The sequence below is a fragment of the Lotus japonicus genome, chromosome 6, assembly GCF_012489685.1.
Source record: "Lotus japonicus ecotype B-129 chromosome 6, LjGifu_v1.2".
Classification (NCBI taxonomy): Eukaryota; Viridiplantae; Streptophyta; class Magnoliopsida; order Fabales; family Fabaceae; genus Lotus; species Lotus japonicus.
This window is the reverse complement of record NC_080046.1, coordinates 58,096,198-58,113,858: the sequence shown is the minus strand read 5'-3', so window position 1 is coordinate 58,113,858 and position 17,661 is coordinate 58,096,198. Positions and strand designations below refer to the sequence as shown.

At 35.7% G+C, this 17,661-nt stretch overlaps 2 protein-coding genes, 1 long non-coding RNA gene and 1 pseudogene across 4 annotated transcripts; 3 read left to right on the top strand and 1 right to left on the bottom strand.

The window, feature by feature from the left end:
* Positions 1–135: 135 nt before the first annotated feature.
* Positions 136–12,084, bottom strand: LOC130722594 (uncharacterized). Its single transcript, XR_009014021.1, has 5 exons — positions 11,946–12,084; positions 10,023–10,114; positions 9,636–9,706; positions 4,813–4,883; positions 136–1,216 (listed from the first exon to the last, which is right to left on the bottom strand). It is a non-coding gene; the product is annotated as an uncharacterized LOC130722594 (long non-coding RNA).
* LOC130722589 (wall-associated receptor kinase-like 22) lies at positions 345–4,304 on the top strand. The gene is made up of 3 exons (XM_057573359.1): positions 345–1,239; positions 2,730–2,783; positions 2,939–4,304. Exons 1-3 carry the CDS (start codon positions 345–347, stop codon positions 4,147–4,149), a joined length of 2,160 nt encoding a protein of 719 aa, XP_057429342.1. The 3' UTR covers positions 4,150–4,304.
* LOC130722590 (wall-associated receptor kinase-like 10) lies at positions 5,177–9,213 on the top strand (annotated as a pseudogene).
* LOC130722586 (wall-associated receptor kinase-like 18) lies at positions 11,624–16,291 on the top strand. Of its 2 annotated transcripts, XM_057573357.1 has the most exons (5): positions 11,624–11,966; positions 12,090–12,225; positions 13,993–14,490; positions 14,609–14,680; positions 15,022–16,291. In XM_057573357.1, the coding sequence occupies exons 1-5, from the start codon at positions 11,643–11,645 to the stop codon at positions 16,119–16,121; spliced, it is 2,130 nt and encodes a 709-aa protein (XP_057429340.1). In that variant the 5' UTR covers positions 11,624–11,642; the 3' UTR covers positions 16,122–16,291. The 2 variants fall into 2 exon arrangements, with proteins under 2 accessions (XP_057429340.1, XP_057429339.1); XM_057573356.1 differs by having other exon boundaries at positions 11,625–12,225.
* The last annotated feature ends 1,370 nt before the right edge of the window (positions 16,292–17,661 follow it).

Here is a 17,661-nt window from a genome sequence, read left to right as displayed (position 1 = left end):
ATTAGTCTTTGATGACAAGTCTATCCTTTTATCTTCTCAAATTCAAAATTTTGATATTAGCATGGTAGAACTTTCTAAATAAAGCCAGATAATAGCAACACGTAATCACTTCAACGTGTAAATAACTGAACATGCTTGGTCAAGAAGCTGCCATAAGTCTTCTTATAGCTAGTACTATATTAGTGAAAGTTTGACCTGTCTTAAAAGTTGAAGCAATCACATTACATTGTTATGATTATGAACACAGAACATAACAAATAGGCTTCTATATATATAATCAAGATAGAGAGATACACAATCACACAAACCAGCAGGACTTTAAAATCACTTCTTTAACAACAACAATGTTTCTGCAACTTTCATCTTACATGATCGTTTTGATCATAGTCTCCATGTCTCCATTGGCATCTGCACAACTAGATTATCCAGACACGGTGAATCCCGATTGTAATTCAAGATGTGGAGGAGTATGGATCGCCTACCCTTTCGGAATGGGGGATCCAAAGTGCTACGCAGACAAATGGTTCGAAATAGAATGCAGAAACACCTCTCGACAAGGTTCAAAACCGTACCTGAAATGGATAAACCTGGAGATAACAAACATCGATTCAGGATCAAGTTACTTGTACATCATGAACCCTGTTTTCCGGTGGAACTGCAACAAGAGCAGTGATGCTAAGCCAGAGGTGAATCTCACAGGAAGCCCTTTCGTGTATTCCAAGGATCGCAACAAGTTCACCGCCATCGGCTGCAACAAGATGGCATATTTGCAATCGAACGGATCCAAAGTTAGCGGTTGCGTCTCCCTCTGTGATCAGTATGATGACAGAGAGGCGAGCATCAACATGGCCAACGACGGTTGTCTTGGTAGGCTCTGCTGCGAGACTTCACTTCCATCGTTCCTGGTGGAATTCAACGTGACGCTTGAAGATATGAAGAGTAATGATAATGAGAGTGGTGGTGATCGGTGCAGTCAAGCGTTGATTGGAACAAGGAATTGGAACAGGGTATACTTGGGGTCTGACAACGAGTATCGAAGCATTCTTGACCTGGATGAGGATTATGTTCCAGCAATACTTTCATGGGCCGTTTTCAACTCGTCATCGTTCAAGCGACCTTCAGATGCTAACTGCACAGATGGTAGCTTGACTTTTCTTGCTACCGATAGAGTCCCAGCTTGGATTTGTGAGTGCTACACCGGCTTCTATGGCAATCCCTACATTGATCATGGTTGTATTGGTATGATCCCTTCGGCAACTCATAAATTATAGTCTTCCATTAATTAATTACTAGGTCATCTTTTGCTAATTATCATTGATTATTTTTTGAGTTATCACAACAGCATATTTGTGCAACACTTTCTTTCTAGCACTATATTTGGTGCCCAAAAGAAGAGTACTAGTGTACTACTACTACTACACTTTATTTTTCATCTTATTTTCACTCGCATTCTTTTCTTATGTTCTATTCTCTACCACACCATCTATCTATCATAATCTATCTATCATATCTCTCTGTTCCCTTCTTATATTTCTTACGTGGTAGTGTGTTTGATTTGTGAACAAAATATGATTCTCAAAAAAAAAAAAAAACAATTTCAATTTGATTTGTCTTTGAAGAGTATTTTGTTTTTGTGCAATACTTATCTTATTAAGTACATAGTGCTTTCAGACTCGATCGATTATTTATCAATGATAAGAAAAGTCAACAGCTTTGCTGCATTTTTCAACAACAATTAAAAATATAAAGCTGACGTGAAAGATATATTTTTGATTTTATTTTTGAAAAATATCTTGTCTTGGTGCATTGACATGTATAGTCTTTTTTTGAACTTGACATGTATAGTCAGTCTACTTTTAGTTTTTAATTTTATATTATAATTACTTATATGATCTTTTCACTTTTCAAATAATTTGTTTTCAAAATTTTATCAGAGAAATTTAAGCAATGTCTAAATTTATCATAATTTTAAGTGCATCTTATTTTATTTTCTAGCTCAATTTGTTATACATGCAATAATCCAAATTAAGTAGAAAAAAGTTTTCATTTTTCAAATGAGTTTTTTGTTTTGTTATGGTGCAATGTTTGATTTATCACGACCCCGAATGATAGTACAAGTGGTAGGAGCTAGAGTTTGGTGAGGGAGGTCCAGGGATCAATCCTTGAATGATGCAATTTTTGTTCTCTAGGTTTATATCCCACTGCATTTTTCCTATGAAGGTTTTAATGAGGCTCGGTCTCTAAATTTGCCCTGCCAAGGGAAGGGGTAAGGCTCTTTAACCTGGATTTGGCCTATCGTGTTAGCTCTTTGTCTATAAATAAAATTCTATCTTTTGTTGTCAAAATAAAAAACATAGTTATCTTATATATTCATTTAAATGTTTTAACTAAGAAACATATACATACATGTATATACACATAGCATTTTCAGTTACATGTTTTATTTAACATGTACGTTTTATACCCATATTTCACATGTACGATTTAACAGCTCAATTTGAATTAACTATTCAACCTGAACTAAAACATACATATATGTTAATATGTTAATTTAATTAGTTCCACCCGGTCCAACACCCCTACATTTTATTAATTTTTTTCTAAGGAAAAATGGAAAACTACATGTATGAAGATCTAACCCAACTAAAACATGTTTGTTTCCGTGAAAGATACATGTGTTTAAATTAGAAAACCATATATCCTAGCTAACTTGTTTCTTGTTGTTTCAGCTTCACAGGGGAACTTCAACAAGAATAATCGGGCGAAGAAGTGGGCAATAGTAGGTATGTGTAAGTTCATAAATAAATTCATTACTACTTTTGATCAAACTTGCATGCATCCTAAAATAGAACCTTGTGAAATTGAATCTATATATGCACGTATTATGAGTTTGTAACCCCTCTTCTAAACTCTAATTTACCATCACAATTGTATACAGGAGTTTCATCAGGTCTCGGATCCATCATTTTCATCCTTGGTCTGTGGTTCTTGTATAAATTTGTGAGGAAAAGAATGATAGAAAAACGCAAACAAAAATTCTTCAAGAAAAATGGTGGCATGTTGTTGAAACAAAGAATGTCCTCTGGAGAAGTTAATGTTGACAAAGGAATACTCTTCAGCCTGAGAGATTTAAAGAAGGCCACTGACAACTTCAACACGAACAGAGTTCTAGGAAAGGGAGGCCAAGGTACCGTTTACAAAGGCATGTTAGTAGATGGTAGAATCGTTGCAGTGAAAAAGTTTAAGGTGGAAGGGAACATTGAAGAATTCATCAACGAGTTTGTCATTCTTTCACAAATTAACAACAGAAATGTGGTCAAGTTACTAGGATGTTGTTTGGAAACAGAAATTCCCTTGCTTATTTATGAGTTCATTCCAAATGGTAATCTTTTCCAGTATTTGCATGATCAAAATAAGGACTTAAAAGTGACTTGGGACATGCGTTTGAGAATTGCCATCGAAATTGCAGGAGCTTTGTTTTACTTGCACTCAATTGCATCTCAACCCATTTATCATAGGGATGTTAAATCAACAAATATACTGCTGGATGAAAAGTACAGGGCAAAGTTAGCTGATTTTGGAGCCTCTAGGATAATTTCTGTTGAAGCTACTCACCTCACCACAGTAGTTCAAGGAACTTTTGGATACTTGGACCCTGAATATTTTCATACTAGTCAATTCACTGAAAAGAGTGATGTCTATAGCTTTGGAGTGGTTCTTGCTGAAATTTTAACCTGTCAGAAAGCAGTGTCCTTTGCAAGACCCGGGGAATCCAAGAACTTAGCTTCATATTTTGTTCAGTGCATGGAGGATAATAGTCTTTTTGACATTGTTGACAAAAGAATCACAAAGGAAGGGAAGAGAGAACATGTCATAGCAGTTGCTAATCTTGTGAAGAGATGCTTAGAGTTGAATGGGAGAAAACGACCAACTATGAAAGAAGTCACATTAGAATTGGAAGACATCCGGAAATTGGAGAGGAAGTCTAGTAATGCAGAACAAAATCATGAAGAAGTTGAGGTTGTTGGAATTGAAGACTACCAACAACCTTGGACTGGATATTCTACAACATCAATTTCATTTCCAACTCTAAGCAGCGAAACATTCTCTTTAGACTCAGGGACAATGCATATTGTTGAATCAGAATAATTGATGAATTTTCTTAATTTTGTTCTCCATGTGTAAAAGAATATTGTTTGGTTGGAGATATTTAGCTAACCACAAAAGGCACAAGTGCTTAGAATTATTTATAGTAAAACATAGCTAAGGAATCATCATGGGTCCGTCTCTTCACTCTTTTACCATGATTAATTAGCTTTTTTTCTTTTTCCATTATGTTCAGGTTTGAAATGTGGGTGCACATATTTCTTCTATAGCAACCCTTACATTGCTGGAGGCTGCGCTAATTTATATCATTGATCCGTCCAATCCTAACACTAATACTTACTAATCCTTATATCATATATGGTTAATGGTTAAATTAGTCCCAGAGTTTGTAAACGAGTTTGATTTTAGTCCATCCGAGAAAAATTAACATTTAGTGGCCGTCAAAAACAGCCAGGAATTGTAAAAAGACCACCACTAAACATCATTTTTCCTTAAAGGGACTAAAATCAAACTCGCTTACAAGTTCAGGAACTAATTTGACATTTCACTAATCAAAAGATAAAGCTTGTAATTTCACCATCGAATATATACTAACAGTCAAGCATGCTAATATGGACTTGAATCAAAATTCATAGGCTCCTCAATTCAGAAATGCATTCTAAACTTCATGACTACCAAACATTGAAGAATAGTTGGAAACTTAACCTTAATTCTTCATCTTCCAATTGATGTTGAATCACCCTATCTTCCTCTTTCGTGACTACCAATAATGCATCCTGCAACAAAAAATAAGTAATTATTTACTGAGGTGGATAAATAAGAAAGCCGCGTGGAAATGCTGAATGGTCTAAATTTGTGTCACATCAGGATTAAACACACTTTAGACCCAATTTGATTAACTCTTTTTTTGGAAGGATGACATTTCAAAGAAAATTTTTCCAGAAATCTAATTTGATTCCTCTTATAATATCAGAGACCCCGGCCATATTTAAGCCTTAAGTTTACTACATAATTAGCCAAAACAGAACGGTAGTGCCTAGTCGTGCATGCCTTTCCACACTTCCCTTTCCTTATTTATTGTCTTGATGCCAAATCTTTTCTTTTTATCTTCTCAAATTCAAAATTTTGATATTAGCATGGTAGAACTTTCTAAATAAAACCAGATAATGGGAACAGGTAATCACTTCAACGTGTAAATAATTGAACATGCTTTGTCAAGAAGCCGCCATAAGTCTTCTTATGCTATATCAGTAAAAGTTTGACTTGTCTTAAAAGTTGACAGTATGACACAATCACATTAACATTGTTATGAACACAGAACATAACAAATATGCTTCTACAGATATATAATCAAGATAGATAGATACACAATCACACAAACCAGCAGGACTTTAGAATCTAGCAACAACAATGTTTCCTCAACTTGTTGCATCTTGCATGATCGTTTTGATCATAATCTCCATGTCTCCATCGGCATCTGCCCAACAAGATTATCCAAACACGGTACATCCCGATTGTGATTCAATATGTGGAGATGTAACGATCACTTACCCTTTCGGAATGGGGGATCCAACGTGCTACGCAGACAAATGGTTCGAAGTTGAGTGCAGAAACACCTCCCAAGGTTCAACACCGTACATAAAATCGATAAACCTGGAAGTAACATCAATGAATCCAGGAATAAGCAACGTGGAAGTCATGAACCCTGTTTTCCGGTGGAACTGCAAGAAGAGCAGAGATTCTAAGCCAGTGGTGAACCTCACAGGAAGCCCTTTCGTGTATTCCAAGGATTACAACAAGTTCATTGCCATCGGCTGCAACAAGATTGCGTTTTTGCAATCGAACGGATCCAAAGTTAGCGGTTGTGTCTCCCTCTGTGATCAGTACGATGACAGTGAGGCGAGCAAAAACATCTACGATAGCGACAATTGTCTTGGTAGGCTTTGCTGCCAAAATTCGCTTCCATCGTACCTGGTGGAATTCAACGTGACGCTTGAAGATCTGAAGAGTAATGATAATGAGAGTGGTGGTGGTGGTGATGGTGATCAATGCAGTCAAGCATTGATAGGAACATAGGATTGGAACGAGGTATATTTTGGGTCTAGTTACGTGTACCTAAGCATTCTTGACCTGGATGTGGATTATGTTCGCGCCATGCTTTCATGGGCAGTTTTCAACTCGTCATCGTTCAAGCTACCTTCAGATGCTAACTGCAGTTTGCAAGCTACCTATAATGTCCCAGCTTTGGTTTGTGACTGCTACACCGGCTTCTATGGCAATCCCTACATTGATCATGGTTGTGTTGGTATGATCCCTTCGGTGGTAACTCATAAATTACAGTATTCCATTAATTAATTACATTTACTAGATCATCTTTTGCTAATTATCATTGATTATTTTTGAGTTATCACAACAGTATATTTGTGTAAGACTTTTTTTTCTAGCAATATATTGGTTTCTCTGTTTATCTTTAGAATCAACTATCACATCTCACACTCATGTTTCTTCTTTACTTTCTATTTGGTGCCCAGAAAAAGAGTACTACTAATACACTTTATTTTCCATCTCATTTTCACTCACATTATCTTCTTATCTTTCTGTTCTATTCCCTACCACACAATCTATCATATCTCTCATGACTCCCTATTCTCTATTTATATTTCTTACGTGGAAGTGTGTTTGATTAGTGAACAAAACATGATTCACACAAAAAAGCAATTTCAATTAGACTTGTCTTTGAAAAGTATTTTGTTCTTGTGCAATACTTTTCTTAAGTACATAGTGCTTTCAGACTCGATTATTTATTGATGATAAGAAAAAGTCAACAGCTTTGCTGCATTTTTCAACAACAATTAACAAAATATAAAGCTGATGTGAAAGATGTATTTTTATGTTGTTTTTGAAAAATATCTTGTCTTGGTGCATTGACATGTATAGTCAGTCTACTTTTAGTTTTTAATTTAATTTTATCAGAGAAATATAAGCAATGTCTAAATTTATCATAATTTAAGTGCATTTTATTTATTTTCTAGCTCAATTTGCTATACATGCAATAATCCAAATTAAGTAGAAAAAAAATTTCATCATTTTATAACTGAGTTTTTCGTTTTGTAATGGTGCAATGTTTGATTTATCACATAATAGTTATCTTATATATACTTTTCAAAAAAAAAAAGTTATCTTCTATTTTCATTTAAATGTTTTAACTAAAAAACATATACATACATACACATATATACACAAAAAGAATTTTCAATTACCTATATGCTTTATTTTAACATGTACGTTTTATACTCATATTTTCTAATAAATTAAAGACAATAGCCATGCCTTGGTATGGTGCATCTTTGTTAATAAAAAGAAAAACAGCTCAATTTAAATTAACTATTCAACCTGAACTAAACATACATATATGTTAATTTAATTAGTACCATCCGGTCGAACACCCCCACATTTAATTAAAAAAAATTCTAAAGAATATTGCATGTGTGAAGATCTAACCCGACTAAAACTTGATTGTCTCTGTGTGGAAGATACAAGTGTTTAAATTAGAATACCATATACCCAAGCTAACTTGTTTCTTGTTGTTTCAGCTATACCAGGGTACTTCGACAAGAATAATCGGGCAAAGAAGTGGGCAACAATAGGTATGTGTAATTCATTAATAAAACATTAATGAAGACTGATAAATACAATACTACTATTGATCAAATTGCATGAATCCTAAAATAGAACCTTGTGAATTTGCATCTATATATGCACGTATTATGAGTTTGTAACCTCTCTTCTAAATTCTAATTTACCATCACAATTGTATACAGGAGTTTCATCAGGTCTCGGTTCCATCATTTTCATCATTGGTCTGTGGTTCTTGAATAAAGTTGTGAGGAAAAGAATGAAAGAGAAACTCAAACAAAAATTCTTCAAGAAAAATGGTGGTTTGTTGTTGAAACAAAGAATGTCCTCTGGAGAAGTTAATGTTGACAAAGGAATACTCTTCAGCTTGAAGGATTTAAAGAAGGCGACTGACAACTTCAACATGAACAGAGTTCTCGGAAAGGGAGGCCAAGGTACCGTTTACAAAGGCATGTTAGTAGATGGTAGAATTGTTGCAGTGAAAAAGTTTAAGGTGGAAGGGAACATCGAAGAATTCATCAACGAGTTCGTCATTCTTTCACAAATCAACAACAGAAATGTGGTGAAGTTACTAGGATGTTGTTTGGAGACAGAAATTCCCCTGCTTATATATGAGTTCATTCCAAATGGTAATCTTTTCCAGTATTTGCATGACCAAAATGAGGACTTAAAAGTGACTTGGGACATGCGTTTGAGAATTGCCACTGAAATAGCAGGAGCTTTGTTTTACTTGCACTCAATTGCATCTCAACCCATTTATCACAGGGATGTGAAATCAACAAATATACTACTGGATGAAAAGTACAGGGCAAAATTAGCAGATTTTGGAGCCTCTAGGCTAATTTCTGTGGAAGCTACTCACCTCACCACAGCAGTTCAAGGAACTTTTGGATACTTGGACCCTGAATATTTTCATACTAGTCAATTTACTGAAAAGAGTGATGTCTACAGCTTCGGAGTGGTTTTAGCTGAACTTTTAACCGGCCAGAAGGCAGTATCATTTGCAAGATCTGGGGAATCCAAGAATTTAGCTTCATATTTTGTTCAGTGCATGGAGGAGAATAGTCTTTTTGACATTGTTGACAAAAGAATCACAAAGGAAGGGAAGAGAGAACATGTCATAGCAGTTGCTAATCTTGTGAAGAGATGCTTAGAGTTGAATGGGAGAAGAAGACCAACTATGAAAGAAGTCACATTAGAGTTGGAAGAGATCCGGAAATTGGAGAGGAAGTCTAGTAATGCAGAACAAAATCATGAAGAAGTTGAGGTTGTTGGAATTGAAGACTACCAACAACCTTGGATTGGATATTCTACAACATCCAATTCATTTCCAACTCTAAGCAGCAGAACACTCTCGTCAGACTCAGGGACTATGCATATTGTTGAATTAGAATAATTGATGAATTTTCTTAATTTTGTTCTCCATGTGTAAAAGAATATTGTTTGGCTGGAGATATTCAGCTAACCACAAAAGGCATAAGTGTTTAGAATTATTTGTAGTAAAACATAGCTAAGGAATCATCATGGGTCCGTCTCTTCACTCTTTTACCATGATTAATTAGCTTTTTTCCTTTTTCCATTATGTTCAGGTTTGAGATGTGGGTACCCATATTTCTTCTATAGCAACCCTTACATTGCTGGAGGCTGTGGTACTTTATATCATTGATCTGTCCAATCCTCACACTAATATTTACTAATCATTATATAGTATAACTAATTTGACATTTCACTAATCAAAAGATAAAGCTTGGCATTTCACCATCGAATATATACTAACAGTCAAGCATGCTAATATGGACATGAATAAAAATTCATAGGCTCCTTAGTACAAGCCAGAAATGCATTCTAAACTTCATGCCTACCAAACATTGAAGCATAGTTGAAAACCTAACCTTAATTCTTCATCTTCCAATTGATGTTGGATCACCCTATCTTCCTCTTTCGTGACTACCAATAATGCATCCTGCAACAAAAATATAAGTAGATAACTTATGCTTCTTATGAATGGAGAAAATTGAGCTACTGAACACCCTAAATGTTGAAACAACTAGCCTGTAATTCTCTTGAAGATCATGCAAGTCGTTGCTGGTTTTTACCAAATTGACATGAAAGAGTAGTTTGATTTAGATTAGATACTTTTAAAGGACAAATTACAGTGGAATGGGTTCACCACTTCACCCTATGCAGCTTGCAATCCTTAAGCTCAATTTGTAACTCCAGTTTCTGTTATTGTCGCAAAACAAATGGGAAGAAATTATTCATGGATGAAGTTCCTATACCTAATAGGAGAAATGCCAATCAAAGACTCCGGGAATACTTCCTCACTGAGATTGAGATCATTCTCTAATTGCTGTATCTTTTCATTCCTTGCCTGAACGAAGAGATTATATATAACACAAATTAAGGTAGAAAAATTGAATCAAGCATCATGAAATATAAAACATAAATTTAAATATGCAGCATTCAGTCAGTAACTTCAGCATAGACATGCTTGATATCATGAAGGAAAAGATATAAGCGAAATAATATGAAAGAGTTTTTTCCTTCTTCAGATAATCTGGAATGGTCCTTGGCAAATTACCATATAGTATCATTGTTACATTATGTAGACATGTAGATAGATACTGAAAACATTCTTCCTTGGCAGATCTTTCATGACTCATGAGAAATATATACACCACTCAGTCCAAACAACTTCTTTACAATTTCATATTTGTGATGTGTAGGAGTAAATAAAAGATGACAAGGACAGTTTTAGAAAGTATAAATTTCAAACAACAAAAGGAGAAAAAATGAAGATAAACCAAAGAAAGAGTGACTCAGTTTCTTCATGCCTTTTCATTCTGATTTTAGTTTCACTTTATCTAATTTGTTGGATCGCCTTGAATCAAGGAGGACCATACAGGGTGGAAATCTAATGAAAGTAAACTAACCATTAAAGGTTATGGAATGACTACAAAATAACAAATCAGATTAAACAAAAGCATTAAGGCAGTTGGGTTTAGCCACCATTCTCTTGGGCATGTTAGAAATGGTACTAGTAATGCTACTACTATGTCCCCATCATCGTCCTCAAATTATGTCACGAAGATTTTTAACCTCATCCCCATCCCCACATGGGAAAAATTCCCTAAGATCGTGGTCTCAAATGAAGCAATCCCCACGAGGATCTCCGTTGTCGGGTGAAATTTGTAATCATGTGGCCGATCATTACAACTTACAAGTTTGTCACATATGAACTCATCCTCAACATGTATGAAAAAAAACACTGTTGAGAGGGATCTCTCACTTTGGTGTTTGACAGTACCCCGCGATATTAATTAGTCTCTCACCTATCGAGTAGGAGGATCCTCAACGTGGTTAGTTAGAAGGTTGGCCCATGCATTTTGAGCAAGTACATGACGTTTAAACAACAACAACAGAGGAAGGTCCCCTGCACAATAGCTCAGCAAAAATACAAAATCCCACACCCCTTCTCCCTTGACCAAAAATTACGAAAGGTAGCTGTTTATTCCCGTTAGCTATTATTACTATTATTATTATTATTATTATTATTAATTTTACTAGTTATGTATTTAATTTAGACACCCCTTGTCCATTTTTCCTAGCTCAAACTATAAACTTTTCTATATGGCACAATAGTTTAAAAAAGAAAAAAGAAAAGTCTTGCATGTGGTTTTCTAATTTGACGGTTTCAAGAGGGTGATGAGGGAATTTCATTCAATTATGTTGTAGTCTTCTACCCATCAAAATCAGTCACTAATATTTTAAGGGGGAGAAGTCGTCGCTCCATGTGTTCCTAGCAGTGAAGTATGCACCCAAATGAAAATGCTAGGAAATTACTTAAGACACTGGTGTTGGCAATTATGATAGATATATATATAACACCAGATAACTCTATGATTCTTCAAAGCAGATTCACCCTTATCAAAATTGGGATAGATCACCTTTTTAGCCACAAAATGTTTCTGTTTCTAAAATTTGTTCAGATCATCATGATTTTGATAATATGGCCCATATTCATATATCCACTTGCATCTGCACAATATTCTTCAACAACAGCACAAGCAAAACCTGGCTGTGAAAACATGTGTGGAGATGTTGATATCCCTTACCCTTTTGGAATGAACCATCCCAAGTGCTACGCACACAAGTGGTTTGAAATAGAATGCAGAAACAGTACTAAGAAGAAAGTACCTTACCTCAAACAAATGAATTTGGAGGTAATCTCCATTGATGTGTTAGGCACTGTTGTGATCATGAATCCAATTTTCCGCTGGAACTGCGGAGGGAATAATTCCCTGCCAGTGGTAGAACTGACAGGAAGCCCTTTCGTGTATTCCCAGGATCGGAACACATTTTTGGCCGTAGGTTGCAATAACATAGCAATTTTGCTGTCAAATGGCTCTCAGGTTGGTGGTTGTGTATCCATTTGTGATGACAGTGATGATCTTGACAAGTTCATCGCCGCGCTGGAGCAAGGTAAGAAATGCAATCACACTCTCTACATATATATATTATTGAAATTTTATAAGACACGACACACATCTCAAAATATTACTGGATCGTCTACGCTGCTACTATTAGCATATAATATAAAATCATTCATGTGATTCTTACGCGATAATTTATTACTTGACATGGTATCAGAACCTTAATGATCTAATGGTTGTAGGTTGGTAGTGCACTGTCCACATTTCTAACCCAAAGGAATCTTAGGTGAGGGGTGTGTACTAAAATATAATATAAACAAAATATTCATATGACCCTCATCCATCAGTTTAAACTTTGGGGATAATTTGTTATTTGAGAACTATAAGAGCATCTCCAATTGGTAGTATTTAATGTTAAATACATACTCATATAAATATCTATTACCATTGGAGTACATATTCAATTCCAACATGACAAAAATGAGTGTGTGGGAATAGATACTCCTCACTAGACTTGAAAGTTGAGCTTGTATTTATTACAAACACTTACAATTAATTAAAATGGAGATAAATAATAAAATGGGATCCACTATAGAAACTTTTAAGACTTGTTGGGTTGGAGTAAAAAGTTAGTAAAATGGGGTAGATGATGTTGCATTATGAAAAATTAAAAAAATGATGTATAGATATTCTAGTGAGTATGATGGATATAGATGCTCTAATGATTTTACTTATGTTGATTTAGATAAAATAAATATGAGGTAAAATCAACCTAGTCTTAGATAACTCAGTCATTTGTATAAAAAAAACAAGATAACTCAGTCATATTTTACACAGTGTTATGAGTTGGAATTTCCTAAATCATATGTTAAAATATCAATGAATCACATAAATTATGATATGATGATACGTATATTAATAAAATATGATATGATGATACTAATATTTAAAAAAATACGCATAATTGGTTACTTTCTTAAAATATTAGTATGATAATGATACGTATATTAATAAAATATGATAGTAAACATCTCGTTACTCTTAGTTTGTTTAATTCTATTTTCTATAAATTCTCATTTTTATTTAATAACAATGGTCAATTTTATTGAAAGTAAATCAAAACTGAAACATAAACTAAAATAAAATTTATAGTATACTAATGATTTGAGAGATAAATAATAAAAATATTATTAAGTTCTTAAATTAATTTTTAAAATATTTATAAATTATAATTATTTTAAATAATAATAATGTATGAATTATTTATAAAGTTTTTTATATGAAAAATAAAATAGTAATTATCAATCAAACTTATTTTCAACACTCACTTTTTTTCATTTCCTTTTTTATCTCTATCCAAACAATTTACAAAGAGTTAAATAAGTTAATGGTCAAATTAGTCTCTGAGTTTGTAAGCGAGTTTGATTTTAATTCCTCTGAGAAAAAATGACGTTTAACGGCAGTCATATTAAATCACTTGCGGTTTTTGACCGCCACTAAACGTCATTTTTCTCAGAATGACTAATATCAAACTCGCTTACAAACTCAGGGATTAATTAGACCATTAACTCATTTATAAATCACATCATTTTCATCCTATATTTCTCCACTTATACTTTCTTTTATATTTATTCATATCATTTGCAGCTCTATATATATATATATCCAAACACAACATAAGTATTATTTTGATTATATCTAGATTTTTCCACACCGGTGTTTAAATGAATGATGATTCATTCACACTCTACTTTCACAAAGTATTATTGATGTTTAAATCTTACTTCCAATTACTTTACACATATGTGTTCATCAGGCGGAATAGGAGATTATGGATATCATGGATATCATGGATACTTGGGGTATGGCTATCGCCCTGGCATGCAACACCGTACAAACTGCCATGGCAAGTACTGTTGCGAGACTTCTCTGCCCACACACCTTGCTGAGTACAACGCAACAATGGAGAACCTAATCAGCATGAATCACGCCATGAGGAGCAGTAATCAATGCAGTTACGTGGTGATTGCATCACTACAATCATATTATGAATACTGGAACGACGGTTATGCTTACCAGTACGATGATTCAAGTATAGTTCGTGAAATGAAGCATTTACATCATGTTCCTGCGGTGCTTGAGTGGGAAATTTCAAAAAACATGTCAATCAATTCCACCCAGCTCAAGGGTGGAAGAGGAAATTCATCTTCCTACTACTGCTATACCTCTAATGTTACTTCTTCACGCTCAGGTTGGAGATGTTTATGCAGAGATTCGTTCTATGGCAACCCCTACATTGCTGGAGGCTGTGTCGGTATATCATTCATCCCTACAATCCTCACATTAGTATTTACTTGTCATTATATTATATAACTAATCACTATGTGAATTGGGTTTTGACTTTGATCATCCAATTTTTCTTTTAATTGCAGAAAATGAATATCGGGAAACACACAAATCCCGCGCCAAAGTTATAATTAAAGTTATAAAGTGGGTCTTAATAGGTACGTATGAACTTATACATATAGTAATAAATATAAAAATACATCATGAATGAGTTGAACCAGAAATTAATCTCAGTGCATTTTAAGATACATGTTGAAAAATCACTATGAAGTCCAAGTCATGGTGGAGAACCACAAAATGTAAGGTGGGTTGTTTTTGTCCATCGTGATTTTGACTCACCATGGTTTTCCACAAATAGTGCTTTGTGAATTTGCATATAAATATATGCAGGATTATTAAGACTATTAGGTGTTCTAATCTTTATTTCAATGGGGATAAGCCCCGCCCAAGTAGCATCTAACTCCATGGAATTAATTATTTTAATGTGTCAAATGTGTAGGAATTTTTTCAATCCTTGGATCCATCATTTTCGCCCTTGGTTTTTGGCGGTTGTTCAAAGTTCTAAGGAGAATTATAATAAATAAACGCAGAGAAATGTTCTTCAAACGAAATGGAGGTTTGTTATTAGAACAAAGATTGTCTTCAGGTGAAGTTAATGATGACAAAGTTAAACTTTTCAACCTAAGGGATTTAAAGAAGGCCACAGATAACTTTAATGTGGACAGAGTACTTGGAAAGGGAGGTCAAGGTACCGTTTACAAAGGCATGTTGGTAAATGGGACAATTGTTGCTGTGAAGAAGTTTAAAGTCGAAGGAAATGTTGAAGAATTCATCAATGAATTTGTCATTCTTTCACAGATTAACCATCGAAATGTGGTTAAGTTGTTAGGATGTTGTTTGGAGACAGAGATCCCTTTGCTTGTCTATGAATTCATTCCTAATGGCAACCTTTATGAATATTTGCATGGACAGAATGATGAGCTGTCAATGACATGGGACATGCGCTTGAGAATTGCAGCTGAAATTGCAGGAGCTTTGTTTTACTTACATTCAGCTGCTTCTCATCCCATTTATCACAGAGACATCAAATCCACAAATATATTGCTCGATGGTAAGTATAAGGCAAAAGTAGCAGATTTTGGCACATCAAGAATGATTTCCATTGAAGCTACTCACCTCACTACAGTTGTCCAGGGAACTTTTGGATACTTAGACCCTGAATATTTCCATACTAGTCAATTTACAGAAAAGAGTGATGTCTACAGCTTTGGGGTGGTTCTTGTTGAACTTTTAACTGGGCAAAAGCCAATATCTTTGCTGAGGCCACAAGAAGCCAAAAGTTTAGCTCCATATTTTGTTCTCTGCCTGGAGGAAAATCGTCTGTTAGATATCATTGACGAAAGGATCATGGAAGAAGGGGAGAACCAACATATCATTGCAATTGCCAATCTTGCAAGTAAATGCTTAGAGTTGAATGGGAAAAAAAGGCCAACAATGAAAGAAGTGGCAATGGAATTAGATGGGACTCGAAAATTGGTTGAAATGAATTCTAATAAACAGGAACATCTGATGCACTTAGCATCACTTAGCATCTGTTAATTAGGAATATGATGCACTTGTTAGCATCTGTTAAATAAGAATTAGAACAGCTGTCATAACAGCTGGCAGCAAAGTAGTATAAATAAGGCCATTAGGCAGTTAGAGATGTTATGTTAGTTGTAACAAGAATTTTATCTCTCTAATCTCAATTCTCAGTTCCCTTCTCTCTCTTTCTCTCTCTTTCTCCTCTCTTTCACTTCTTCTCCTATCATTGGTATTCAGAGCACTCGATTCACGGTGACCAATGGCGGAAGCGACGAGGTTGCAGAGCTCAATCCGTGAGGCGGAGGAGCGGATTACGGCGACGATCGAGCCGTGCATCAGTAGGCATTTGCGTGAGCTGGAGCAGAGGTTCGAGCTCCAACTGAACGGGTTCCAGGAGGCGATGCGAGGCCTCGGGTTGCAGATGACGGAGATGTCGTCGCGGCGGAGAGGCGCGAACGACGGCGAGCACCGCATGCCGACGCGATTGACGCGATTGGATTTTCCGAAATTCAACCGCGACGAAGCTGAATCGTGGCTTGTGAAGTGCGAACGATTCTTCACGCTTGACAACACGCCGGAAGCAGAGAAGGTAGCGATTGCTAGCATCGCAATGGACGAGAGTTCTTTCCGGTGGTTCCAGACCTTGGAACAGAGCACGACTGGTCCAGTTTCTTGGATGCAGTTCAGCGATGCAGTGAAGGTGCGTTTTGGTACTGAATTCGATTCACCATTAGAGGAACTTAAGCGCCTGGTTCAAACTGGAACTCTAGAAGATTATCAAGAGGCTTTTGATACCTTGGCTGCGCGCACAGATTTGTCAGAACCTCAGAAATTGCAAGTATACTTGGGTGGATTGTGTGCTGAGTTGAGCAATGGTGTGAAGATGTTTGCACCAAGGACGTTGCTTGAAGCTACACGAATCGCGAAATTGCAGGAGAGGAGCATCGAATTGCTCCAGAAACGCACTGTTTCGGGTGTCAGAAGCACCGGCGCATGGTCTGACAAGCGCGGAAACTCTTCATTTGTTGAGAAGAAGTTACCAGAGAAGAAACCAGGGGGTGATTCCAATCAGAAAGGAATTTTAGGAAAACCTAATTACACATTTCAGAGGAAATTATCTCCTAAAGAGATGGAAGAACATAGAGCACAAAATTTGTGCTTCTTCTGCCATGAGAAATTTTCTCCAGGGCATGATTGTCCGCAAAGGAAGAAGCTCCAAGTTTTCTTAATGGAGGTTGAGGAAGGTGAACCAGAAGCTGTTGACTCTGCAAGTTCTGTTGATTCTGAACCAGTTGTTCCTACATTATCCTTGAATGCCATACATGGGGACTCTGAATATCCTTTGATGAGGTTGACTGCATGGATAGGAAAGAAGAGGATTCATGTCCTCATTGATTCTGGAAGCTCACACAACTTCATTGATCAAAAACTGTGCAAGGAAGGCCTGAGCTACCTTAGACCCATGCATCCTCTACTGAAGCCTTTACAAGTTACTGTAGCAGGTGGTGGAGTCATGCAAGGTACAGGCCTATGTGATGGAATACAGTTGAAGATG

Excerpts from the sequence above, each read along its gene's own strand:
- LOC130722589 (XM_057573359.1), top strand. The coding sequence starts at position 345 with ATGTTTCTGCAACTTTCATCTTACATGATCGTTTTGATCATAGTCTCC. Across the intron at positions 1,240-2,729 it reads CATTGATCATGGTTGTATTG|CTTCACAGGGGAACTTCAAC; the intron begins GTATGATCCCTT and ends TTGTTGTTTCAG. Across the intron at positions 2,784-2,938 it reads GAAGAAGTGGGCAATAGTAG|GAGTTTCATCAGGTCTCGGA; the intron begins GTATGTGTAAGT and ends AATTGTATACAG.
- LOC130722586 (XM_057573356.1), top strand. The coding sequence starts at position 11,643 with ATGATTCTTCAAAGCAGATTCACCCTTATCAAAATTGGGATAGATCAC. Across the intron at positions 14,491-14,608 it reads CATTGCTGGAGGCTGTGTCG|AAAATGAATATCGGGAAACA; the intron begins GTATATCATTCA and ends TTTTAATTGCAG. Across the intron at positions 14,681-15,021 it reads TATAAAGTGGGTCTTAATAG|GAATTTTTTCAATCCTTGGA; the intron begins GTACGTATGAAC and ends TCAAATGTGTAG.